Source organism: Etheostoma cragini, chromosome 11, assembly GCF_013103735.1.
Source record: "Etheostoma cragini isolate CJK2018 chromosome 11, CSU_Ecrag_1.0, whole genome shotgun sequence".
NCBI classification, from domain to species: Eukaryota; Metazoa; Chordata; class Actinopteri; order Perciformes; family Percidae; genus Etheostoma; species Etheostoma cragini.
Window position 1 is genome coordinate 23,117,533 of NC_048417.1, and position 14,021 is coordinate 23,131,553.

Sequence of the window (14,021 nt, forward strand, 5' to 3'; positions counted from 1 at the left end):
GTGAACTGGGCTAAGAGTGAGGCATTGCTGGTGGGTCGGTGGAGAGATACGGCGGTGCCCAGTCGGCCTGGGGGACTTGAGTGGGGGAAATAAGGGTTAAAAGTTTTGGGGGTGTTTTTGGGTACGGAGGGGTTTGTGCAGAAGAACTGTGAGGGAGTGAGGGAGAAGGTGTGCGCTCGGTTGTCTAAATGGCGGTGGTTGCTACCTCAGCTGTCATATAGGGGCAGAGTTTTGGTTGCAAATAATTTGGTTGCCTCGACCCTTTGGCATAAGCTTGTTGCCCTTGTGCCGCCGCGAAACCTGATGGAGGACATTCAGCGAGCCATGGTGGATTTCTTCTGGTCGGGGAAGCACTGGGTTCGGGCAGCGGTTCTATACCTACCTGTTGCTGAAGGGGGCCAGGGGCTGGTGGATATTCTATCGAAACTTGCCTCCTTTCGTATCCAGACTGCCCGGAAACTTTTGTATTCCTGTGGACCCAGCTGGCTTGATACGGCCCGATTGCTGCTGGGGAGAGCTGGGCGGATGGGTTATGACCGGCAGCTCTTTCTTTTGAGGACTGAGGATATGGACCTTTCTGGGCTCACGTCGTTCTACAGTTCTGTCCTGCAGGCGTTCTGTTTCCAGACAGTCAGTTGGCAGCCAAGTTTGAGTGTGGGAAACGTAAATGTGCTTACTTATGTAATTTTGGATATACATAATCTGCCTTTTCAGGAATAAATATTTATGAAAATTGGCCAAAAGGTCATGGAAAAGTATTGAAACGTGAAACGTGACATCATTTAAAACATAGATCCTTTGCTAAGTGTTTGGTGGACAGACCTACAAAGAGCTTACAGAACATGTAGATGTTCTGTAAATATCGATGTACAGTACATGTATAGGATTAAGCATGGCAAAAAGTGGGTTTCTCAAATATAATTTTTGTAATGTGTACGTCTGATGTACCTGCTGGTTTTTAGTATTTTATTAAAGTGGTGAGCTTCCACACAGCTGCTTAATGGCATCAGACAGTCAGGAAGGATATTCATTGTTACCCGCTGTGTGAATTTAATCAGAAGGCCAATACGCTGATGTTGATGTTTGTATTTTCTTCCTTAGTAAGATAATTATGTAGTTTTGGCCACTAAACATTGTCAGTTTTTTTGTCCAAAGTAAAAGGCAGTTGCCTCCTTTACTGCTTACTATTGCTTACTGTTTCAGAACATTGATCAGTTGCACAGGTAAAAGCAGCGTGCAAGGGCTCTTCTAATTTTTGTGGCACTAGTAGCTCTTACTGGCTGTAGAGGAATTCTACTTATTTAGCTTTTTATAATCTCCAAGAATAACCCTTTAATGCATATACAAAACAGTTAGCTAATTCTAACAGGTAGTAATAACCTGTTGCCATCCCTTTTGTTGTATGTGTTTACCATGAATGTTGCTGCACATTGAGATCATGGAAAGGGACAAGGGAACAAAATATACTTGTGTGTCAGAGTGCATCATTGCAAAATCTTTTTTTTCTTAAGATATTTTGGGCATTTTCAGCCTTAATTTTTGACAGGATAGCTGATAGAATAGATATGAAAGGGGAGAGAGAGGGGGGAAGGCAGCAAAGGGCCGCCGGTCGGAGTCAAACCCTGGCCCGCTGCGATGAGGAATATACATATATATACTGTATATATATATATATATATATATATATATATATATATATACATATATATACGGATGTTCTACCAACTGAGTTATCTGGCTGCCCCATCATAACCACACCCACTGTAAAGTGCAAGAAAAATTTATTTTTCCGTTGAGAATTGGGAGCTCAATTTGTTGTACATGTTAACATAAAAAAAACGAATCCCTTTCTGTTTGTTAATCCTAATTATCCTTCATGAAAATCTGAGACTAAAGGCTCACATTGCCACCATCCAGAGACAGTCCCGAAACATATTTGGGACGCTGTCAAAACAGTCACTTGTAGTAGTGGTGGCTAACCTACCTTGTCTTTGCTATCTGATGCACAGGAGACTGTTGAAGTGTTCTGCTATTCTCTTAAAGTATCCCCACTGCTTTATTTGGACACAACAGTTAGAGAATCATAAAAAAGCCATTTCCAGCCGTTTATTCTCGTACTGTATAGAAACTCACCTCAGATAACTTGAAAATTGCCCGAGGGGGGTAATTCACAGTGGTAAACATTTGATTTGTGATTGCTTTTATCCCACACTTGAGTTGAATGGCCATCAATCTCTTGAAACGTAGAAAGAATAATTTAAAGTCTTTTTTAAGGGAAGAATCCATCAGATCATATTGCTTTACAACCTGAATTGTTATGTCCGTTTTTCCTGGAAGTGTCTTTCAATTATTGACGTAGTCATTTTTGTAATCCATACACTGAATGGAATGGCTACCAATGTTGCCTTGACTACATTTAATGCATTGAGCTACCAGTGATGACAGTAAAATATCTTCATATAATTATAGGGAAAAAGTACCTAAAATAACAATAGGTTAGTGGGTATGATCCCAAATGATAATAGTGGGCATCCTATATCTAGTTGTTCCCCAGGATTATTATTTATATATTATATATATTATATATTATATATAATTAGGATTATATTATTAATTATTTGACACAATGTCTGAATGATTTAAGAAATAAAATAAATTATACGTTTTACATCTTTTAGCTTCCCTGTTAAAACTAATGAGGGGATGTCACATATTTAGTACTGCAGGTTAAGATTAAAAACTGTGGAAAGCAAAGTTAAGATTTACACTATGGTCTTCTTGTGCAATCACCAGTTTTCTTGTCATGTTTAATGCTAAATCAAAGTCAGACAATGTATTAATCCCAAGAAGGGCAAATTAAGTTACAGCTTACCCAGTCCATACACAATTTCAAAACTCACAGGCAAGATATATGTCAGAGACAACAGAACAACATACGTTGGTTTGTTACCATTTTGTAATGATTTTTGTAAATAACAAAGTTTAATACTGTATACTGTATTAAACTGTATACACTGAACAAAATTAAAAACTCAACACTTATGTTTTTGACCCCATTTTATAAGTTGAACTCAAAGACTCAAAGCACTTTTTTATGTACACAAAAGGCTTATTTCTCTCAAATGATGTTCACAAATCCCTCAAATCGGTGTTATTGAGCACTTCTTCTTTGCTGAGATAATCCATCCACCTCACAAGTGTGGCATATCAAGATGCTGATATCTCTCTCTCTCTCTCTCTTTCTCTCTCTTGACCTGACTCCAGTTTGTCATTGTAACCGTAGGCCAGTTATAGCAAAACACCCCTCCGCATAGGTGCATACTGCATCAAAATCTTGACAAAGAACACATTCCTTCATCTCGTCCATGGCATTGATCAGCAGTGCATGAAATTGAAATCATCTCAACTCCATACTACCACACAATAGTGAGAGCAAAAAGGCAGGCTACAGTGCAGCTCTCCTTTCCACAAATCACTTCAGTTTTTTTTGCCAGGCTGTTGTCATCAGATCAACCACTGGGAGCTGCTCAAGATCCACTGATCTTCTTCTTACAGCCTTCACATCTTAACTTCAATTTCCAACACTTAAAAAAAAAAAGAAGCTGCCTCCTTCATTTTGTCGTTTATCTACTACTGCATTTAAAATTGCAGAAAAATACGTATCCAAATCAATTCAAAAACGTATTTCTATGAACCTGCTTTCTTTTAACTTTGCAGAATGCCGCACCTTTGCACCCTCTAATGTGCTGAGGAAAGGAGAAACAGTTGACCATTTGAACTCATGGAAAAGATGTCTGACATATCATTTACTAATAGACTGATGGATTAACCCAATAATAGTTAGTAAAACAGTTGCAAAAATTTTAATATTTGAATTAATGTCATAGTTAACTAACATTTGTATTTATTCTTAATGACTTGATTTCTTTTTGTGCCATTATTTCTTCTCATTTTAATGATCTTATCAACATGAAAAAGTTGATCGGCTTCCTTTGTGCAAACGTTTTTTATTGAAAACAACATTGGCATATAGCTTACTGTAGTGGTTAATTTCACATGTAACATTCTCACTCGGAGCCAATAAGCTCTCACACAGTGTAACACTGACCATCAATAAAAGGGTGAAAAAAATACTTTAATCGGGGGGGAGGATTCGCATCAGCTGTGTGCTTGGCACGTGCTGCGATGAAAGCTCAGTTCACAACAAAAAAACACACAGATCACTTTGGTCTTGTCAATGGAACCATTTGGCAACTTTTAAAAAGTCAACTTTTCATCCAGAATCTTATTGGCGTCCATTTTGGCGTCTCAGGCTCGCCATCCACTCAAAACGTAAAGTTGATACTCTTTGGCCGGCTCGCAAGCCCAAACGAGTGTATGCAGCGTGCCTGTTTTTTTTTCTTCCTGTCTATCTAGATCCGAGGTGGTGTTGAAGTTTTTCTAACTTTACTAGTTGTTGCAACAGCACGTGATAAAAAACTACGTTTGCTAGGCCAAAAAGAACGTTAATCTTGCAAAACAAAATTGACACCATTAAAATGGGTTTGCGCTATCGCTGTTAATAACACATTTAACTGACAGCACTACTTACTAGTACACTCACACGCTTATGCAGATATATAACTCTGCAGGATTTGCCTTAAAAATACAGGACATTATTTGTCCTGGATGTGTGGTGTGTGTGTTGGATTGAAACAAAGAAAAAGACTCTCTTTAGGTTGTAGTTTTCTCGCCACACTGATTGCAGACGCGATATATATCAGCTGTGGACAGTTGCTGTCCCCCATTGAAGCCATCTGTTTGGTGCATTAAAAACTCATTGTCACGTATAAAACCAGCATTGTTATCCCTTCAATGTGCTCATGAAAAGCTTCCCGCAGGCAGACTTTATAAAAATAGCCCTGCTATTTCATTGTCCTGATGAAATCTCTGAAACTAGAATCACAGTTCATTAATCAGATACCCTCTACTAGTATAATTGTACAGCCCACTGAGACACAGTCAAAGCCTTTTAATTAAGTTTAATGTACTACTTTTCATACTGACAACTCAAAAAACACTGGATAAACATTCACACTCTGATGGCACAGCATTGGGGGCTATTCTATGTTCAGTGTCATGCCCAAGAGTACTTTGACACGGGATGGCAGGGCCAGCGATCAAACCACCAACCTTCTAATTGGCAGACAACTGCTCTACCACTGAGCCACAGCCGCGCAGCAGCTGTAAAGATATTTTCCTAAAGAAGGCCATTTGTGCCGCTGAGCGTGGGTTGCTGCCCAGTTCTGTTTTTAAAGTAGTACGATTTAATATGAAATAGCCATTTAAATAAAGGCATTGCACTGATGCACTACTAGAAAAATATTGACACAACAAACCATCTTTATGTCATATGTTTCCTTTATGAACAAAATGTGCAGTAAGTCGCCAACACTAATGTGCAACACACGTAAGCAGCTTTTGTGAGGGAACGATGGTCATGGTGAAGTCGGAATGTAACTGTGAAACAATTGCTGCTTTCTTCGAGTGATAGCTAATTTGAGAAATTAGAAAAAGCTCTACAGTCCAAAGAGGCCAAGGAAACATACACTACATTTTATTAGTGCTTATTTGAGACTCAGAGAAAACTATTACATGGATAGTTATCATCGGCTTTTCCTACTAGAGAGCATAAACTGTGAACTTGGGATGATTCTGAGTGGATCGGAAATTGATACGTTGCACGGGGGCTGGATTAATGGATCGTGATAGATTTGATCATGCAAAAATCCATCATCTCAGGCTTCAAGTAATGCATTTTTTGTTGAATTACCGTGGTTTCAGAACAATCAATGCCCTGTGAGGAGCTACTGGCAGCTACACGCGTGATTTAGTGTAGGTGTATTCTATATCCTTGACGTTCCACTTCCGGCATTGCTCAGGTGCTGCAGGAAATTCCGCCAGGTGCATGTCTTTTTGCCGATGTCCGTTTCCTTCCTCTTTCTATGTGTTGGAATTTTAAACTCAGGTGGATTTCTGAGGACTGCTTTACTGCTCCTCAGATCTCTGCAGGGTAAATCCAGACAGCTAACTGGACTATCTGTCCAATCTGAGTTTTCACTTGAACGACTAAAACAACTTTTGAATGTACACGTTCCACCAAAACAAGTTCTTCCCATGGCCATTTTGCAGCAGCTCCATGCGGACCTTGGCGTCGCCCATGAGGATTGATATTGGTTTAAAGGAATGCCAATAAACAAGAGCACGTTTTTGTCCCATCCTGGAATGCTGTGTGGATAGACCCTCCTCCGTAGTGTGTGGAGGAAGGTTTGGCAAAGCGAGATTACTGTAGGTGTGTGTGACGCACAGAGAGGCGTTACACACACAAAAAGGTTAATGTTAGTGTCGATGCTGCAGTAGCATTAGTTATGTCAGATAGGAAAAGTATTTTATTATTGGAACAAGAGCAAATACCAAAACTGAAGGCTTTTCTCCATGGAAAAGATGAGAAAAATGCACCGACAGGCTAAATAACTGTCCTCTCTCCTCAGCCTGTGGCATGTTCTTTCTTCTTCGGCAATCTCTTCCGACATCATATGTTTCTTTGATCTAATTGGTCAAAGTTAGCCAATGACCTGCCAATTATTTTTCTAACGTGCCTTTCCTTTTCCAAACAGTTTCCAATGCTTTTCAGATGATTCTGTGTAAAAACACATCTGGTGTTTCAGATTACTCAAAATTGCCCAAACAGTTTAAATATGTCCATGTATGTGTTTTGAATATATATTTATCCTAACTACGTGTTTTTAGGAGTTGTTGATGATGATGAGGATGATGGTGATGATGATTAAATGGCCCGTGTTGGTGGTAGAGCGCTGAAATTAAGTAAATTGTGAGTACTTAACCAAAGGGAATATTTGCTTTAAACACTATTCTCTCCTGTCTATGTTAGGACAAGCACGTGTTGGCAGTGATAGCCATAGACAAGATGCTAGAGAAGCTAAAAGTCTCTAATGAGCTGCTGGAGATGATCCTCAAAGGTCTGAATACCTACCTAGAGAAGAAGCGTCTCTATTTCCCACGGTTCTTCTTCCTGTCCAATGAGGAGCTGCTGGAAATCCTCTCTGAGACCAAAGACCCCACAAGGTAAACAGTTAAAACATGAAGGCATATTTTTTATTATCAGAATGTGCCTTGGGATTTGCAATACATACAAATAAACAAACATATTAAACAATAACAATAAACAATAAATAACAAAATAGAGACACATATATACAAAAGGGGAAGAAGCTGTTTTCACGGCACGAGGTTTTGTCCTGATGGACTACAGCCTCCTACCAGAGGGGAGAGATTTAAACTGTTTGTGACCGGGTTATATTATGCATTATCTCTAATTACAATTAAGAGCATCTGTGGTTTTGTACTACTTTTAGTGGTCATGATAAACAGCGTCCTGGTCATCCATCAGTAGAAGTTAAAACTAGTAACTTTTTGATGAAGAAACTTAAATTTAAACAATCTTCTGTATCACATATGTAGCGGAGTTGTTTGCCTTTGTAAAACTGATGTAAGGGCTACAAAATATTCAGCTAACTATAATGCATAATCCGCCCCCACAGTCCATACTGGTAACCTACCCTTGTCTTATTTCACCCAGGGCGTTTGGTTAATAATGAATGTAATTCCAGACAAAAATGTTCTATCCTTGTACCCTTGTACTCCATTTCTCTTTTTGCTTTCACTTCTGGCTTCTGGGAATTGTCATCACATCAGTACAGATGCACACAGTCATGACCTCTTCTGTAAAGAAGGGAATTATGCAGTAGTGAGGGTTTTGGTGGGCTGGAAGGGGCTTTGTAATTTGGGGAAAATGCTAGTGAGATTTTTCAACAGTTTAAATTATTGGTCCCTGACTGCAATGCTAGACTGACAAAAGGGCTTGGTTTTTATTTCAGGGATGTAGAGAAAGTGAGGTACAGTACTCAAATGCCAAAGTTTGAATGCATTAGAATACTATGTCCTATTTCTCCTGAATGTTTTTTTTGCACAGCGAGAAAAAGCAACAGAAGGACAAAAACATAAATGAAATGGTATGAAAAAGAGGAAAAAACTCCAAGAAAAGTTAGAATAAATAAGAACATTGAGGACTGGAAGTTCCAATTATCTTAGGCTATAAATCCAGTAGTGTGTGGCATAGGTTTATGCTACAAACATGTCCCAAATAAGGCTATTATAGTAAACATAAACGAAAATAAGCAGTGGAAAATATTTTTGTAAACTGAAACTAAATGTATACTAAATATTTATATATAAGCTCCCTATACTAATAAACATTTAAATAAAATAAAACGACTTCAACGGACATTGGGCCTCATTCACCAACCGTTCTTACAAAAAAATGTATTCTTAAAGCCCACATACATACTTTTTAAGACGATTCTGACATTCACTAATATTTTCTTATCCTGGATTTGTTCTTAGCTAAAATCAAAATCTATGCACACTCAAGACCACTCCTAGCACATTTGAGTAATGACAGTTTGCTCCAAATAATTGGTTCCAGCATTTTATGTAATTTTACAGTCGTTTACAGTTTTTTTTACTGTAATGCTTTAAGTTAAATATGAAATGTCATGTCCTTTTATGAGCATATGCGGGGCGTGTTCTTATGCCAATTAGGAACAACTGGCTGGTGCTTTTAACATGAGGACGTGGGATTCATCAGTCCTAAGAACACAGGTGCAAACCATCCTGTTGTTCAAGAACATGTCATGAATCTGACATAGACAAGAAGTTTGTGGAAAACAAAGTTAAGAAAATTCTTAGGAAGGTATTGGTGAATGAGGTCTATTGCTCTATAAGCTGCAATGACATAACACACTGTAGCACGAAGGGCCATCAAGGGTTTTGCAACAGCAAAAGTCACAGAACATTGTGTGAATGTGAATCACAGTATTAGTGAATGAATGTAATCTTCTAAAGGTCTTTAGGGGCGCAGCTGGATTTTGGCTCAATTTCCCAACTAAACTCTAAGGTCAATCACAATGTAAGAAAAACTGGCAGTGAGCACCTTAAGCGATTCTATGACCTAATGTGTGATTTTTGAAATAGTAGTTTGATTAAAGGTACATTACTAGCTTTTCTGTGCTTCTTTGTGTTGTAAACTAACCACTAGCACTTTGTGCTATGTGGTGATAAAATACAATCATTAACATGTGAGCAGATTTGCCAGTGCTGTAGTTATCTCCCTTACCCATTGTTAGTTTGACCTTTGGTGGATGAAAATTAGCTTCTGGTGTTGTCCATTGTCCTAGAACAAGGAACCTGATTTAAAAAAAGGACAACTGGGATCAGGAACAGTAAAAATGTGTTGTACCTTTGAGACACACTTCTTCTGACGCTTCATGTCTGCAGGCTTTCATTTTTTATAAACTCCACAGGCATTGAAACACTCAAATCATTACTCTTTCATACAATAAATGGCAATTAAAAATAACAAAAAACAGCACACACACTCAGCATAAATGTGGACCTTATTAACCATCAAAACTTGGCCAATCATGCGGCCAGTGTAATATATAATTTGGAGATTTGCTCATATACACTGTAGAAATTAGATAATACCCAAGTGTTTCAACTTTCATGCCTTATTCGCCTTCAGAGTGCAGCCCCATCTGAAGAAGTGCTTTGAAGGCATCGCTAGTGTGGTGTTCACTGATGTGCTGGACATCACCCACATGAAGAGCAGTGAAAGTGAAGTGGTGGAGCTGCTGGATATTATTTCCACCTCCAAAGCCAAGGGCCAAGTGGAGAAGTGGCTTCTGGAACTCGAGAATGGCATGATTGCCTCCCTGCATAAGGTGTTGTGTGGATGATTTGCTTACAAAATATACATAAACAAACTAATGCTTTGTTTTAATTTTTTTAATTTAAATGAGATTTCAAATACATTTGAGTCAATGTTAGACACCAAAATTGAGATACTGCACACCCAAGGCTTCTCTATGTATGCTTTTTTAAAATATTTTCCATTAAACAGATACCACAGTGTTAAGCCCAGGCACAATAAAAACACAGTGTTTTCATGCACTTTTTAGATTTTAGATTATTAAGCTTCCATAATGTCTCTTCTTTCAGAAAAGTAGAGAAAATAGCACATTTAATACTTATTTGCGTGTGTAGATTTCTCCTAAGGGTATAGGATATGCATAAGTATATCTACAAGATATAAGATTCTAAGAATTTGATTAGAAATTGTGTCTATAAATAGTAGTTAGCAATAACAATGTTTGAAATTTCACGATATACATCTTAAAAGGTCATTTTCTCAAAATGATAACTTTCCAGTGTTATTCCAATCTCTAAACTGAAAACTTACTCTTTAAAAACCTTTTACTCCAATATGTCAACAAAATGAAATAAACCTGGCTTTATCCAATGGTCAGATTTGTGTTCTGAAAATTACTCAACATTTGCGCATATTGAATTAGAAAAGGCCCCATTAGTTTTCAAATTTAAACATAAAAGTTAAGAAAACCTGTAAATATTTTTACACAATTAAACGCATTAGTGTCATAGTTAGCTCATTTTAATGCTCTTATCAACATGGAAAAGTGGATCGGTTTGCTTTATGCAAATATTTGTTTAATTAAAAACAACATTGGCATATGGACTATTGTAGTGTTCAATTTCACACGTAACATTCTCTCTTGGAGCAAATAATCTCTTGCACAATTTAACATTGACCATCAATAAAAGAGTAAATACTATATTTTATAATAAATACTAGAATAAATACTTTGACGAGGGGAGGGTGGGGAATAGGAATCAGCTGTGTGCTTGGCCATCAAGTGGTATTTTAGACTGGACGTGCTGCGATGATATCTCAACGACAAAACACACAGATCACTTAGGTCTTGTCAATGGAACCGTTTGGAAACTTTTAATAAGTAAACTTTCCGTTCAGAATCTTATTGGCATCCATTTCGGCGTCTCACGCTCGTCATCCACTCAAAACGTAACGTTACTACTCTTTGGCCGGCTCGCAAGCTCAAACGGTGTTTGTGCGCCGTGCCTGTTGTTTTGATTCCGGTCTAGCTAGATCTGGTGTGGTGTTGTATTTTTTCTAACATTGCTAGTTGTTGCAACAGCATGTGACAAAAACTACAAAGTTTGCTAGGCCAAAAAGAGCGTTAATCTTTCCATAAAAAATTTACACTGTTGAAAAAGGTTTGGGCTAACGCTGTTAATAACGTGTTTAACTGACAGCAATACTTGTAATACAAAAAATAATCGTACTTGTAATCAATTGGGGCAGTTTCATGGTGATGTCTATTAGTTAAAAATGTTAACGTGTTCACATAGTAGTAGTGGAAGTGTTGTGTGTTAAAGCCTCTGTCCCTCTTGTGGTCCACTGTAGGTAATCGGGGAGGCAATCCAGGCGTATCCCAACGAGCTGAGGATCAATTGGGTGCGTGCTTGGCCAGGCCAGACTGTGCTCTGCGTTTCACAGGTCTACTGGACAAAGGATATTCACGAAGCCATTAGTTCAGGACAGAAGGTGATCAACTGTGTATTGTATTTCTTTAACATGCATTACATATTTAACAACAGTTTACAAATGTAGTGTTGTGGTAAGGTCCTTCTCAAAAGTAAAAGCCTTTATATTGCTTTCTGAGATGTTTCTCTTTTCTCACCTCCAGTTAGCCCCAGTTTGTGCCTCTCATCTTTATTACATTTGATTCCCAGAGCTGAGTATCTGTTTTTTTTGTTGCAAAAGATACATCCCTTTGAAATCTCTTTGAAAAACCCAGCAGGTCTTTTAACAAGACTCGCTGCTATTTTGAAGGTATTTCAAGAATGCTCAAAGACACTTGGAACCATCTAGATAGAAAAATAGTCCATCCACTGCACAGACTATCTTGAATTGTAAATAAGTCATCAAAGTCATGATTAAACATCTTTTTTATTGTGGAACATACTTAATGTTCTTATTTTTATTTGCAGACTTAACCTACATACTTACACACCCAATTATGCTAACAGGCAACCACACCAGTATGTTTTCCTGAAATATATCATCTACAATATGCTCTGATGTCCTATGATATCAGTATCAAAGTTGTAACCATGGTAACAGCTCATGTCTGAAATACATAATCTACAGTTATGCTCTGAAGTTGCATGTGTGTATCAAAGTTGTAACCATAGCAACATAGGCTGTGAACTATGTCACGTAAGACAGCACTTGAGAAACAGCCTCAATAAAAGATTTACAAAGTTCCTCAAGATGAGGTCGACAAAGTCTGATTACTCTTGGATAAATTGTATTACAAACAGATTACCTTTCAATGAATGTAATACTGACAGTAATGAATTAACTAGTGGCTCCAAGTTACCATCTCATTCAATAGGGTTCAGCTTTTTTCCAAATCAGATGGATATGGTCTAACAGCTGGTCTGAATGAGAATTACAAGTTGTATTAAATCCGTCACATCCAATGAAGAACAACTATATCTCATAAGCTGACACATACCCAGCAGATGTCTGTGGCATAATGCTGTTTTATGAAGTTGCACTGGAAACCCCTCCATATCACAGGTCATATTCTTCTTTTAATATCCTCCTTCAAGGCACAAGATCATCCCCAGCCAGAGATGCACTTAATAAGGAAGAAAAAGTGTTTTTGTTTTTCTCTTAGACATCTTGACAGTGATGGACTTAGTAGTTGTTGCGGCCGGGATCAAACTTGTGACCTTCAGTTTATAGATTGAGTCTTGATAGCATTCTCTCCAGAATGCACTGCCTTCTATTTAATCATGCCTCTCTTCCCTTAGGCCTTAGATGCCTACCTGGCGCAGAACAATAGACAGATTGATGACATTGTGGCACTTGTACGCGGCAAGCTATCCAAGCAGAACCGGGTGACCCTCGGAGCCCTTGTTGTGCTTGACGTACACGCCAGGGATGTGCTCGCTACACTGGTGCAAAAGGGAATAAGTGACGAGAATGACTTTGAGTGGCTTAGCCAACTGCGCTACTACTGGGTGGTAGGTAAAAGGAGCAGGATTTTCAACTCATATTACATGCTAAGTGATTGACTTCTAAACTTATATCACACTGTGCAGGAAAACCTACTCCAGACCAAGATGATCAATGCTGGCTTGCCTTATGGTTATGAATACCTGGGCAACACTCCACGACTGGTCATTACCCCACTCACTGACCGCTGCTACCGGTAAAGCTACTACACAAGCTCCCTCAACAGTTCACTGTCTTTTTCTTAGGCTTATGTTTAGGATGCTTGCAGCTAAAAGTCCTGCCTGTCTTATGACTCTACAAATCCCAAGCTGGATGTAGCTCCATATATCCCTACACTATTAATCAATCACCTACCTTGTTATTCTGTCTACAAGAACCCTTTTCTTCCCGTTTTAGATGCTAAATTCCTTATTAGTGTCATCATAAAGAGACATAATATTTTTGCTGAGCTACTGGGAGTTCTGCCTTACTGTGTTCCTGGAAATAATGTTCATTAAACCTGTTTGTGTGTGAATGATGCTACCCAGCTAGCCACTATGGCAGTTTGCCAAGTATTTAAAGATTACTGCTAGAACTTGTATTTATTAGGCAGGGGCTGACTTTATCTGCTTTGGCTGTGAATGTCAGTTTACTGATCATTGTATAGGGTTACATTAACAAGAAGGAAATTGTAGTACCTTGGATTAATAAGGTATTATTTTGAAGAGCAACACTACATTATGTATGTATGTAATAGCATTAATCAATCAAAACATTATTATGAAGTCATTATTAATAATGTATTCTTGCACTAATGGAAACAATGTATTACTCTAAAAGATTTGGTTCCAAATAGTACAAGACAATATGTATAAAAGGGAGGCATTATAATAATAAGAAGTAAGGCTCTCAGTCACTTCTCAGTCAACAGTTTTGTTGGCAAGCTGGAGTGGACCCGTTTTGACGTGTATTACATTCATTACATATAAAACTACATACAGTATATATATATATATAT

General features: G+C 38.2%; 1 protein-coding gene across 1 annotated transcript in view; it reads left to right on the top strand.

Annotated features, from left to right (window-relative positions):
• dnah7 (dynein, axonemal, heavy chain 7) overlaps positions 1-14,021 on the top strand; it is an 86,692-nt gene that overhangs the window by 14,403 nt on the left and 58,268 nt on the right. Inside the window, exons 20-24 of the mRNA XM_034885398.1 lie at positions 6,932-7,125; positions 9,644-9,842; positions 11,402-11,542; positions 12,820-13,032; positions 13,111-13,220. Of these exons, the coding sequence (XP_034741289.1) occupies positions 6,932-7,125; positions 9,644-9,842; positions 11,402-11,542; positions 12,820-13,032; positions 13,111-13,220 (857 nt within the window). The remainder of the gene's footprint in view (positions 1-6,931; positions 7,126-9,643; positions 9,843-11,401; positions 11,543-12,819; positions 13,033-13,110; positions 13,221-14,021) is intronic.